This window comes from Taudactylus pleione, unplaced genomic scaffold (assembly GCF_031769625.1).
Source record: "Taudactylus pleione unplaced genomic scaffold, aTauple2 ptg001990l, whole genome shotgun sequence".
In the NCBI taxonomy this organism is placed as follows: Eukaryota; Metazoa; Chordata; class Amphibia; order Anura; family Myobatrachidae; genus Taudactylus; species Taudactylus pleione.
In genome coordinates this window covers 5,354,918-5,369,604 of record NW_028286386.1, presented here as the reverse complement: position 1 = coordinate 5,369,604, position 14,687 = coordinate 5,354,918, and the positions used below count along the sequence as shown (strand labels likewise).

The following is a 14,687-nucleotide window of genomic DNA, read 5'->3' as shown; positions in this document are numbered from 1 at the left end:
ACCACAATGCAGACCTAAAATCATACTGGCCTACTTTCCCGAATCTTCCTACAGAGAAATATTGGCCCTCGGATGTGTGGGTGGTCTTCCCACATCCCATCCACTTACTAGGGAAGTGGGCAGGATGGGGAGCATATTGCCAGGAATTGTGGGTCCATGGCGAATGGGTAGGGCCAATATGACATGATTTTACGAGAATTGCTTAACTTTGGCACGGCCCCTTCTTCATAAACCCACCAACTTGATGACGAAGACTTTCATTTTAATATAGAATCAATAATTAAAATGGTGTGCCTCTGTGCAAAGTAACCTAAGCACCAGCATTCATAGCCTGGGCTGTTTGTGGTAATTATTGGAGAGAAAACCGTAAAAGCCACAACACTGACCAGGTAGTGTAAAGTTTCCCTATCATAAACTGACAGCCCCCGTTTGTTCAGAATTAAGCAGAATTCCCTATAATCGGGCTTCCAAAACAATAATCTAGGAAACAAATAGCCCAGTTCCACTCAAAACCCCTGCCACAGGGTGTTGGGGTAATAGTCAAAAAATAAGAAATCAGCTTATTACAATATTTAGATTTCAATAGACAGCATAATAGCAGTTCCCAAATGCCAAGCAGGCTGCAAAGGTACAAATAAGTAAACAGGTCAACCAGTGTACAAAAATACAGATTAGATCAGCATATTTAATGTGGAACTACAGGTCTCAGCAAGTCTTGGCAGTCATCAACTGTTTGGCTGTTTGGGTATGTTGGCACTTGTACCTACAGTATAGTGCTACAAAAATACTATTAAAAACCCCACACCCACACAAACAGTGGAAAAATAGTTAATTAAAATAAAAACCTGCGCCATCTACATATTTTTTTTAATGGATTAAAAGATGAAAGACAGAAGCGGACTTCCACTATAGATTTAGGTGATTATTATAGTGGTAAAAGAGGGTTTCGGGGAGCGTTAATGTTAAAAATTATATATTTTTCACAGGTCTGTGTATTTTTAACCCCCACAGTTGCTGATTAGTTATACTGTAACAAGATATATAACAGTGGCTTGTCAGAGATGATTGCATTAAAGTCTCTATTATTCTGTCTTCCAGGGGCCTATGTTGGGAGTCTTAATGTCAGTGATCATGATCAGACTGAAATAAACAATCGTGTTAGTTACGGTATTTCTCAAGGTGGATCTGGGAATTTTATCATCCGTGGAAGGAAAGAGGCTTTAGGCCAATACCTTGGGGAACTGTCTTTAGATCCTGAAGTGGAGCTGGATTATGAACGTCTGAAGATGTATACTCTGATCATAGAAGCTCAGGACAATGGGGTCCTGGGAGTTAGTAACGCTGCGTATACCACTGCCTTTGTACAAGTGCTAGATGTCAATGATGAGCCACCATCTATACTTCCTTCTTCTCTGGTAGACCTCCATGTGTATGAGAATACCACAGGTGGACCGCATAAGATTACAACATTGATAGCAACAGACCCTGATACCAATCATTTCCTGGAATTCCAGCAACTGTCTATGCAGTGCTTCAAGAATGGGGAGGATGTGGGCAGCATTTGCTATGACTGGCTGTGGCTGGCACCTGATGGGCAGTTATTTGTGAATCTCACTATAGAAGTGGATTATGAGATTTGTGATCTGATGGTGATGTTACTACGTGTAGAGGACAAGCTGACAGTTCTTGGGGACAAATACAGCAAGAATGGTATCAGTAAAGTTTCATTTATAGACCTCCTTGAAATTCTCTTAAAAATTACATTATTAATCGTTGACCTGGCCATTACTTTAAACCTTTACTCTCAAAAAAACATACACACATGAATATATGGGTCATTCAATGTCAACATAATCAATGCAAATTAACTTAATTTTATACTTTGCATACATTTAATACTATGGGGGAGATGTACTAAGCCTTGAAAAGTGATAAAGTGGAGAGTGATAAGCACCAACCAATCAGCACCTCACTGTCACTTTTCAAGGCTTAGTACATCTCCCTCTATAAGAGAGTGTCTCAATTCTCAAAATACAGCATTTGTGAACATGCAAAAAATTTTTAGTATTAGGCCAGGATTCAGATATTAAAAAAACCCAAAAAACATTTTATTCAGAAAAGAATAGGCTTTATTTTGATATAACAAATGACTAGGTTTAAAGAAATCAACAATTCAAGCTCACAGGATCAAATATTTAAGAAAAAAACATGGTTTACATTTTTTATTTTGTTTTTTTCCTTGATATTTTAAGATTGTTCATACCAACATCCAAGTTGGAATCTCAATGGGATATTATATTTTTAGCGATTTATGCTTATAGTAACATGTAAAAAATTCTGATTTTACACTGCACATGTGACATCTATCCTCAAAGTGCGCCAAATATCCCCATCTGACGCGTCAACAACTATACAACTTTGCCGCGCCATGCAACTATTTCTCAAAATAGGCACCCTAAACTGCTACTTTACAATAATTTGTTAGCGCCAAAAATACTATCCCCTAAGTACTTATTACACTATTAATGAATAAAGCCAAATTCAGTAAAAAGTAGGTACGTAGGTAAAAACACCCTATACCAATTTCTTTACGACAAAAAATATTAGTCCTAAATCTAGTACTTAGTACACTATTAGCGAAGTTTGGGAAACAGTACTCAAGCACGGAAATCGCTACCCATGGCTAAGTTGTGCCAGGCGTTTCACGCAAAAAGCATAGGTGTTTGAAGACACATGTAAATATTGTAGTCATTTATCAAAAGTTCACAAATTGGTTTCCTTAACTGGTTTATACTTTGTAGTAGAACTGAGCGGTTCGGTTCTACTCGGTTCTTTTCACCAAATTTATCTTATTGGCTATCTAAAACACGTGAGAGCCGGATAGCAAATAAGATGCCGTTTTTCAGATCCGATCGTAACTGAGTAGAACCGAACCGCTCATCTCTACTTTGGAGACAGCAACATTTAAGGGTGCATTATAGTACAAGTGGGAAATTTGTGTATTGTTGACTTTTAAAACCATTAGAACTCAAAAACTATATTAGACAAAAATGGAAAATTCAAGATTTGTAGTCAGCTTTAATGTTCCATTAGGTATACAGAGTGCAATAAAAACTGGGAAACCTAAGGTAAAAAAAAGTAATAATAAAAAAAAAGAATTAGATAAATTTATCTGTAATGACCCATAAGTAGATCTCTGCTGCTCTAATCTGTTTCCAGTTTAGCATTGGCTGGCAGCTACTTTAGGAAAGTTTACTGAATTAGCTCCCTGAATAACATAAGCCTGGAGAAGTTTCTGCAGTGAAGAAATAAAAACCATCCAATCCGGACATAGGGGCATATTTATAATAATCCACATCTTAGATGTGGATGAGATGTGATAATATCACCCATACTCCCAATGTGATATTATCAAAGGATGCATCAAATATTGCATGCAGGGACAGAACTTGCAAGAAAGCTCTATCCCTGCGAATTCCCTCCAAGAACTTCTCAGGGTATTTTAAGCAATAAATACCCTTAGAGCAGAGGTTCCCAAACTTTTTTGAATCACGGCGCCCTAGAGTATCAGAATTGTTTTCATGGCACCCCTAAGCCAAAAGTTTCTTATTGAGAAATTCAGAAAAAAGAAATAAATTAAGTAAATTGTGCTTACTTGTCATCCTTAGGTTCAGTTATGTGGTAGTAGACAGGTTTGTCCTTCTGTTTGTCCACATATTTACATTACATTGACAATAAATAATTTGATTTGGTGCTACACCACCAACCTGGAGCACCCCTGCAAGTGTCCTGAGGCACCCCAGGGTGCCATGGCACACAGTTTGGGAACCACTGCCTTAGACTGTGCCTGTGCAGCGCCTGCTCTGTGACCCTGGTCATCTGATGTGTGCTGTAAACTGACATGTCAGTTTACAGCACACATCAGATGACCAGGGTCATAGAGCAGGAGCCTTGCGATCAGCTACCCGGAGCCACAGTGGAGCTCACTGAATCACCAGTCCCTGGGTGCAGGTGTTTGTTTGTTCTTTTTTTTAAATACTTTTTTTTATCACTGTGATCAACTTGTGGTTTATTTAGATGCACAGGGCTGATCACAGGTGCCAGCTCCCAGCTGTGCTGTGACTGCCAGAGTAGACCAGGAGTCTCTGAAACAGGGGAAAGCCCTAACGCCATCTCCAGGTGGTGTTATTATCACAAGGCTTCTCCACTTAAATATGAGCAGTTTGCATTTCCCATTACGATTATGGGAAATGTGATCTGCTTACTACAAAAATCTGATAAGTAGGGCTTGTGGGAGAATTTTGCGAATTCTCCTACAATTGCCCTTTTTTTACATTTAGGGGATACTAAAATAATGTGAAAAAGGTGTGAAAATAATATTGATAAATATGCCCGATAGTAACAGAACAGAGGGAGAAGTTTCTCTGGTGGAGAAAAAAAAAATCACTATCACCAAATGTTCATTCCAGCTCTGACACAGATTAGAAACAAATACACGTACTAATTTCTTGATGTATACATCACCTTTTTGTCTCTACGATTAGAGTCCCTGCGTGTGGTGATAATGGATATCAACGACAATGCTCCGGAATTCAAAGAGATCACCGATGCATTTGGTAAGTTCCATGTCCTATTACATTGTCATTTATGATAGTGACTGGGGGGCTGGCCCTGAGTCAGAGGGGTATCTGTACACGGGCGCAAACGACAAGTTTTTACATACAGCGAATGTATGCACTTGTTACATATGTCCGTCCTACTCTGAGTTATATGGGACTTGGCCGGATCTGTCTCTCCGTGAAACTGGGCGTTTCTGGGCAGCCACAATAAGAGAGTATGAAACCACGCTGACTTTAGGCAGTGTCATGTGCGTGTATCTAATGCTTTGTGCAATTCTGTGTCATTCATAAGGTGAAGGTATCTCTTGCACCTATCATGGGGCGGGTGCAAGGCCTGAAACTTATGATGACAGTTACGGCAACTAGCTTGAAATCAGTGGGCAGCACAGCTTTCCGCTTGCTGACACATAGATCCTCGCATTACCTAAATGAAATCTTGCATTAGAATAAGGCAGTAGATCTGGCCCCAGATACAGCCCCTTTCCATCTGTCTCGGAATCAGCCCCTGAAGGCACAAATGTGTTGGCTTGCAAAAGCACAGAGTATATAGCTATACAGGCAGGCACCATAAAATGTGACCTAGTGACATTGGCCAAGGGCAGGGTTATATGCTTATACATGTGTGTAAAAGTTTGTGCAAAATACAAAAACAAGTACTCTAGCCAAAAGAGAGTACACCAGCCAATAACAGAGTGCAAGCCAAAAAGAGAGTGCACCAGCCAAAAAGAGAGTGCTAGCCAAAAAGAGAGTGCTAGCCAAAAAGAGAGTGCACCAGCCAGTAAGAGAGTGCTAGCCAAAAGAGAGTGCACCAGCCAATAAGAGAGCGCATCCAAGAGTGCTGAATCTATGCTTATCAGAGTTGTAACTAGGGTTGTGCGAGCGGTGCCACCACACAGAGGGCCTGATTCATTATTTAAGGCTCGCTATTGCTATTGCAGCTCTGTAATCGCATGCAGGTCTTCTGCAAAAATATTCTAATGAATGCTATCGCACTGCCAGCATAGAGATGCCCACTGCCTCCCACTACCGCTATCTCACATCCATAATACCTTGCAAACTGATTTTTCAAATCAAAACAGTCCAGAGTATAAATATTTGTAGTGGTCCAAAGGCAGTCAAGACAACTCCTTCCTCTTATTCAAATTGACTTCAAGGGGTAAATTTACTAAGATGGGAGTTCTATTAAGTAGTGATATTGCCCATAGCAACCAATCAGATTCCTGCAGGGCCAGATTAACGGGGGGGTGACAGGGGCGGTCGTCCCTGGGCCCCCACACATGAAGGGCCCCCACATCCATCGGGGTTAAAGTGGATCGGAGGAGACAGAGCCAGTTCCGCCTCCTCCAGTCAACCTAACCCCGGTGCTGCAGGGAGGTCCATTTGACAGGCACCCGCTGTGATAGTAACCAGCGGCAGCCGGAGCCGGAGGCTGGAGCTCACTCTTGAGCTCCGTTCGGCTTCCGGCTCACGCAGCGCACTAAGGGAGAGATGTCATGACGTCTCTCCCATAGTGCAGAGGAGCTGACTAGACATGGACAGCAGTGGACGCGGGGCTTAGCTTAAGGTAAGTATGAGATTTTTATTTTTTAAGTGCAAGCGGCTTACTGGGGGTATTACTTGGGGGGGGGCATTACTACCTGGGGCATTACTGGGGGGGCATTACTACCTGTGGCATTACTCGGGGGGGGAGGCATCACTACTGGGGGGGCATTGCTCAGGGGGCACTACTACTGGCGGCATTACTGGGGGGCATAACTACTGGGGGCATTACTCAGGGGGCATTTATATTGGGGGCTCTACTACTTGAAGGCGGGGCATTACTACTCGGGCACTACTACAGAGGTAGCATTACTATTGGGGGCACTAATACAGGGGCATTTATACAGGGCTGTACTACAGGGAGCATGATTACTGGGGGCATTACTATTGGAGGCACAACTGCAGGAGTAGTACTACTGGGGGCATTTATACAGGGGGCATTACTATTGGGCACACACAGGGGGCATGACTACTGGGGAGTAATGACTACTGGGGGGCATGACTACTCGGGGCACAACTACAGGGTTATTACTAGGGCATTTATTCAGAGGGCATTACTATTGGGGACACTACCACAGGGGGCATTACTACTGGGGGCATAACTACAAGGGGCACTACTAATGGGAGTATTGCATAGGGGGCACTGCATAAGGGGCACTACTGGGTGCGCTGCATAAAGGGCACCACTACTGTGGGCTCTGCATACGGGGCACTACCACTGGGAGCACTGACACTAATGGGGGCTCTGCGTAAGGTCCCCATTGTGCATACCCCCAGTTCATCACATTTAATAGGGGCCCCCACATGTTTGTTGCCCAGGGGCCCCCACAGACCTTAATCCAGCCCTGGATTCCAGGTATTATCTTCTAGACGGTGCTAGATAAATGAGAAGTAGAATCTGACTGGTTGCTATAGGCAGCATCACTTCTTAAATAGAACTCCCATCTTCGTAAATTTACCCCCAAGATATAGGGTAGGATATGAAAAATAAACACAATAGGAAACAAATGTGAAGTACTGCTAAATCCAAATATATTATGAATACATCCCCCTGATTCTATATGCAAGCGTACCAAGAACGCACTTGGGAAGTTTGTGGGAAATATACATAAAAGTTTATTTTCTTTATAAATACATCACCGTGTAGAATTTAAAATGGATATATAATCAAGCGTACCCAACTCACATGAATAATGGTCGGGATCCACCCATAATGGTTACTTTATACACGATGGTGTCCTTCATTTATCTCACACTATCAGTGTTAGAAAACAATAATACTTTTTTCCAAGCAGAAAATAATTAAAAAGCCATTAGGAACAATCAGAATAGTCTCAAATGTAGATGTTCAATACATGGGGGCCTGATTCAGAGCCGGACGCTCTGACCAGAGCGCTCGCTCTGAATCAGGGCCCTCCTACCTAACATTGGAGCTGCCCCTTGGACGCTCGCATAGCTGTGGGTTTCCACCCACAGCTTATGCGAGCGTCCATGATGATGGTCGCGATGGTCAAGACCATCGCGACCATCGGGCTTGCGACGAGACCCTGCGGTAGGGTCTCGCTGCCGCAAGCCCTGGAGTGATTTTGGCTCTATCAGAGCCAAAATCACTCCCACTGACATCACTAGTGATGTCAGTGGGGCCGGACCCAGACGGTAGGCGTTCCCATGGGAACGCCTCCGTCTGGCAGCCATGCCCCCGGCACGCCCACCAAAGGAGGCGTGCTGTCACTCACCATCGACAGCACGCCCCTTTGGTGCGAGACCCCGAGCGACGGCTACCCCGTCACTCGCCAGGTCTCGTGCATGCGCACGACGGAGCTCCCTCCATCGTGCGCATGCGCATTTGGGTACCATCGACCCGCTTGCGAGCGTCCTGCGCTCGCGTGCGGGTCTGAAAGAGACCCAGAGTCAAGTATAGATGATAACAGATATACAGAAAAAAGTGCAATATATCAGTTTGCAGGAGAAGAGGTCCGGACTTAAACCTGCATTAGAGCTTTGGATACTACGGAGAGCAGCACAAAGACATACTGTAGGTGAGCATGGGATCTTTTTTACAAGTACACCCATTGGATTCTACATGGGAGAAGTGAACAGATCAGCTGGCAGTAGGTAAGTATGTGTGAGTGAGGTAGGTGAATGTAATAAAGTTGTACTTTAGACGGTGTGTGTGTACTGTGTTTTTTTGACTATTTATTTTACAGTGGGAGTACGGGTGCCGGCCACCTGCTGACACTTGTAGTTCCACAAGTGCCAAAGGGCAGGCATGCTGGCACCTGTAGTTCTACTATACAATACAATAGTTTTGAACGATTTGCCCCATTATTACCCCCGTACCCACCACTCCAGGGGTGCGGGGAAGAGGGGAGACCCCCATGAGATCCCCGGCTTGGGCTGACTGGCTTGGGGTGTTAATGCTTTGGCTCTCGAGACCCGGTGATAGGGTCTCCTGGTTGTGGCATTACACCCCGGTCGGTTTGGATCCGATGCTTGTTTTAAATATAAGGGGACCCCTACGCATTTTTCCCCCTATATTTAAAACCAGCACTGGCCCTGCAGCCAGATGATTGCTCCTAAATTATGGGGGAACCCTACACATTTTGTTCCTCATAATTTTAGGAACCAGGACTGCCTGAGCAGTCCAGGGCTGGTTATGCTTTTGGGGGGGGGGGGACCCCTACGTAATTTAAAAAAAAAAAAAAATAGGTATACATTAGGGGTGTGCACCGGCCACTTTTCGTGTTTTGTGTTTTGGTTTTGGATCTGGATCTTTCTTCGTGTTTTGGATCTGGATTGGTTTTGCCAAAACCACCCTTCCGTGTTTTGGGTTCTGGGTTTTGTGTTTTGGATCTGTATTTTTTTTTTAATAAAAGCATAAAAACAGCTAAAATCACAGAATTTATGGGTTTTTATGCTCCTATGCAATTATTAACCTCAATAACCTTCATTTCCACTCATTTCCAGTCTATTCTGAACACCTCACACCTCACAATATTGTTTTTATGGCCAAAAGGTTGCACTGAGGTAGCTGGATGACTATGCTAAGCGACACGAGTGGACGGCACAAACACGTGGCCCATCTAGGAGTGACACTGCAGTGGCAGACAGGATGGCAGTTTGAAAAACTAGGCCCCAAACAGTACATACTGCAAAGAAAAAAAAGAGGTGCAAGATGGAATTGTCCTTGGGCCCTCCCACCCACCCTTATGGTTGTATAAATAGGACATGCACACTTTAACAAACTAATCATTTCAGCGCCAGGGTCTGCCACATGACTGTGGCTGAAATGATTGGTTCGTTTGGGCCCCCACAAAACAAGCTGGCAATTAATGTGTCCCTGCACAAACTGGCTCTACGGAGGCAAGATGTCGTCCTCATCATCCTCATCAACCGATTCCTTGGACAAAACAGGAAAAAGGAATTTAGGTGTCCCTGGGTTGCTTACGGTCTTAGCCAAAGTTTCTGAAATTGACAGTAACTTTTTATGAATGCGCTGCAGGTGACATATAAGGGAGGATGTTTCTAGGTGGTTAACGTCCCTACCCCTATTTATTTCACCTTTACATATGGTACATATGGCAAGACAGTTGTTGTCCGGATTTGGATAGAAATATTGCCAGACCAAAGAGGTGGAATGTTTGGTCTTCTGCCCAGGCATGACCGTGATGGGCTTTTTCATCCCACGGACAACAACTGTCTCCCCCGGAGCCTGATTTAAACAAACCACAGCACCATCAGAATCCTCCTTGCCAACTTCCTCCTCAGCGCCAGCTACACCAGTATGCTCATCCTGTTGTACTTCAACAGTGACATCTTCAATTCGCATATCAGCAAGTGGACTGTGGGTGCTCCTTTCAGCACTTGCAGAGGGCGTGCAAATGGTGGAAAGAGCCACCTCTTCCCGTCCAGTGCTGGGAAGGTCAGGCTTCGCAACCGCCACCACACTTGGACTCTCCTTGGGGATTTGTGATATCTTCTTAGAACGCACAGTTCTTCGCTGTGCTTTTGCCAGCTTAACTCGTTTGAGTTTTTTAGCAGGAGGAGGGCTTCCATCGTCATGTGAAGCTGAACCACTAGTCATGAACATAGGGAAAGACCTTAGCCGTTCCTTGCCACTCCATGTCGTAAATGGCATATTGGCAAGTTTACGTTTCTCTTCAGATGATTTAAATGTTTTTTTTAAGGTCATTTTCCTGAACTTTGTCATATGGGATTGTATGTGTCCTCTACTATGACATTGGACATCGGCCGTGGCAGACGACGTTGATGGCATGTTATCGTCTATGTCATGACTAGTGGCAGCAGCTTCAGCACTAGGAGGAAGTGGTTCTTGATCTTTCCCTATTTTATTTTTAGCGGAGAAAGTTTGGTCCTCCATTTATGTTGTATTGATATATACGTGCGGCTAAGGTGCACACAAACACAGAAAATATTTTTTTATTTTGTTTGGAGCGTACTTTGCGGGTTACAGCACCCTTTAACGGACAAGCCAGCTGGACTTTTACTTATGGGACACAGGCGCACGCTTGGCGCTGCTCCTTTGTTGATGCACGTGCAGCCACAGTGCACACAATTCACAAACACAGAAACATTTTTTTTATTTTGTTTGGAGTGCCCTTTGGGGGTTACAGCACCCTTTAACGGACAACCAGCCGGCCCTTTACTTATGACACAGGCGCACGCTTGGCACTACTTTGTTGATGCACGTGCGGCTACTGCGCACACAATTCACAAACACAGAAAATATTTTTTTATTTTGTTTGGAGTGTACTTTGGGGGTTACAACACCCTTTAATGGTCAAGCCAGCCGGCCCTTTACTTATGACACAGGCGCACGCTTGGCACTACTTTGTTGATGCACGTGCGGCTACTGCGCACACAATTCACAAACACAGAAAATATTTTTTTATTTTGTTTGGAGTGTACTTTGGGGGTTACAGCACCCTTTAACGGTCAAGCCAGCCGGCCCGTTACTTATGACACAGGCGCACGCTTGGCACTACTTTGTTGATGCACGTACGGCTACTGCGCACACAATTCACAAACACAGAAAATATATTTTTTTTTGTTTGGAGTGTACTTTGGGGGTTACAGCACCATTTAACGGACAAGCCAGCCGGCCCTTTACTTATGGGACACAGGCGCACGCTTGGCGCTGCTCCTTTGTTGATGCACGTGCAGCCACAGTGCACACAATTCACAAACACAGAAAAAATATATTTTTTTTGCACTTGGGGGGAGCACCCCTGATGGACAGAGCACCCCCTGGACAACACTACAGCACCCCTTTAGGACTGGGACACTGCACAGGACTTTGGAGTGGACACAGCCCCTATGGACAACTGACTGCACAACACAGTCCAGCCAGCCCCTATGGATTTTGAAGGAGTGGACACAGCCCCTATGGACAACAGCAGCACAGCGCAGCACAGCACAACATTACACTACACTACACAGCCCAGCCAGCCCTAACTCCCACCCTCCCTCTTCACTGTCCACAGCCGAGTGAGAAAATGGCGCCGACGCGGGTCCCTTATATAGGATCCAAAACCCGCGAGACCCAGAAGGCGGGATGATGACGTTTTGCCTCGATTTCAGATCCGAGTCAGGCGGGAAAAGTCAAGCCTGCCTCGGATCGGCCTCGGATCGGGGGGGCTCGGGGGGTTCGGATTTCAGAAATCCGAACCCGCTCACCCCTAGTATACATGCAGAAACACAAATCACACTGATCTGTGTATGTTTCTGCCAAACTCGCAGCTCAGGAGGTTTAGTGTTTGAAACCAATTTATCAGCGCGCTTGCTACAATCTCACCCGAGATTGTAATCTCGATTATTGATAAATTCCAGAGTTGCATCTCTTTCATGAAAAGTACTTTCGAGTTTGCCCGATAATGAGTTGTTTCGAGTTTGCGATCTTCACCGAGTTTTACGAGTGAAAAGAGAGAAATCTCTCCCAAACTCACACGAGTTTGTTTTTAGTAAATTTATTTAATTTTATCATATATTTGGATTTGGCAGTACTTCATGTTTCCTATTGTTTTATTTTTCATATCCTACCCTACACCTTGGAGTCAATTTGAATGAGAGGAAGTAGTTGTCTTGACTGCCTTTGGACCGCTGCAAAAATTTATACTCTGGACTCTTTTGGTTTGAAAAATCTGTTTCTTTTTTTATTCATTTTGTCTGTATCGCCTTGGATCTTCTCCTTAAAGTGTTGTGTGTATTGTCGCTTTACCTGATTGGGCAGGATGCAAGGAGTAAGATTGGGCTGATACAGTGCATCACGCCATAATTCAACTTACTTACTATATCTTACTCCCTATAGATTGTAAGCTTGCGAGCAGGGCCTTCCTACCTATATATCTGTCTGCCATTACCCAGTTTTGTTCTGTTAATGTTTCAATTGTAAAGCGCAACGGAATATGCTGCGCTATATAAGAAACTGTTAATAAATAAATAAATATCTATGCCACTCTTCCACACTAACTCATACTGATACAGAAAAGTGAAGCACGACTCTACTAAGTAGGTCAACTTTCAGCAAATATAAGAAACCACTTGCAGATTTAATAGATTTAATTTAAGTTAGAATTAATTTAAGAAGGACTATATGTAACATTTTCTTTTCATAAAATAATCCTGAGGTTTTGGGGCTGATTCAGCTGAGGATGCAGTTAAACATACTAACGCAGATTCCCAATTATAGTGAATCTGTACATACGTAGGACCCGGTCTGCGCAATTGCAGAATCTCCGCTATGCCTCTGCCTGATTTACTGCAACATTCTAGTGTATAATTGGACCTTCATCAAGGACATACCTGCAGATATATCTGCAGATGAAGGTTGTTCATATACACTGAACAACCATCATCTGTCATCTGGCCGTGGGTCCTGCTGGCCAGGAGTCGCGTCAGGGCCCATACACACAGCACGATGCAGATATATCTACCATCGGCTGTGCTGCACAGCTGGCGTGATATGTCTGTGAACGACGTCGTTTACAGACATATTGCTGGTACATACTGGTCGGCGCACATAAGATATATCACCCATACAATTGAACGGCCGATATATCGCCCAGTGTGTACCCAGCATAAGGATTATATTTTATAAGTGGTGGCTTTTCAAAGGCTTGTAAAGAAAAGTTCTGAACAAGCAGAATAAGTATGTTACAGCGGTAATAGAAACCTGGAAAATCGGAATACTCAACATTGCCCGCTATACGTATATATATAACACTAAAAAACCTAGTGCATGACTGTGTAACACAAACTATAAAGGTAAGGAAAGGCATAGTACCCATAGGGGCAAGAGAAACCTGGCAAATAAGAGTGATCAATATCAACCTGGTGTATATTCCTCACACATATATAAGTGTTTATAATAAAAAATAATCACAACTGTGCATAAAATGTGCTATAACACAGAATGCTCTCCTTTTCTGTTATACACCACAGTGCATGAGTCACTTTTTCAGAATCACATCACAACTGAAGACCCACAAAAAAAGAGCAGCATATTACTAGTAATCTCTATACAGGACAGATGTGCATATATCCAGCAGATTTAAGGTGGCTTATCTAAATTATGTCACTTTAGGCTTCTCAGAGCACTGAATTATTATCCTAAGGGATATAGTAATAGTAACATCCATTAGTGGTCTCACTTGCTCCATAAGTCCTGCTGTTTGAACAGTGGACTGGGGACCATTTGTTTAGGGTAGTGTTTTGCTAATCCAACCCTCAAGAATCTCCAACATATTTCTGTCTATGAGAACAGCTACGTAAATGACTGAACCAGCGGACTAATATAACTCTCAAAAATATTTCTAAGATCAGACCCTATCTCACCCAGGATGCTACTAAAACCCTCATACACTCACTGGTCATCTCTAGATTGGACTACTGTAACCTCCTCCTATCTGGCCTCCCCAAATCCCATCTCTCTCCTCTCCAGTCTATCCTTAATGCTGCTGCATGGCTTATCTTCCTCTCCAAATGCTCTACATCAGCCTCCCCTCTCCTACAAGCCCTCCACTGGCTCCCCTTCCCTTTCAGAACCCAATTTAAGGTTCTCACGCTCGCTTACAAAGCCCTCACCCAATCTTCTTCCATATACATCTCTGATCTCATCCCCCTTCACTCTCCTCTCCGCTCTCTTCGTTCAACGAATACACGCCGCCTTTCATGCCAGCTGATTACTTCCTCCCATTCCCGCCTCCAAGATTATGCCCGCACTACTCCCCACCTCTGGAACTCTCTCCCACTCCCCATCAGACTCTCCACCTCTTTGCAATCCTTCAAACAGGCTCTCAAGACCCACTACTTCATCAAAGCCTTCCAGCTATCATTCTAACACCCTGCTACATGCTCTTTCCTCCCCATCTACCCCATCTGTGTCAAACCTGTTTGTCTTCCCCTCCCTTTTAAAATGTAAGCTCTTACGAGCAGGGCCCTCTACCCTCTTGTGCTTCTCCCTACTTTAGTTTCATCTACTTCTTACTCACCACTAGGGCACCTAACACT

General features: G+C 43.9%; 1 protein-coding gene across 1 annotated transcript in view; it reads left to right on the top strand.

Moving 5' to 3' along the window:
- CDHR2 (cadherin related family member 2) overlaps nucleotides 1-14,687 on the top strand; it is a 156,421-nt gene that overhangs the window by 83,115 nt on the left and 58,619 nt on the right. The window contains exons 15-16 of the mRNA XM_088465411.1: nucleotides 1,099-1,710; nucleotides 4,545-4,616. Of these exons, the coding sequence (XP_088321537.1) occupies nucleotides 1,099-1,710; nucleotides 4,545-4,616 (684 nt within the window). The remainder of the gene's footprint in view (nucleotides 1-1,098; nucleotides 1,711-4,544; nucleotides 4,617-14,687) is intronic.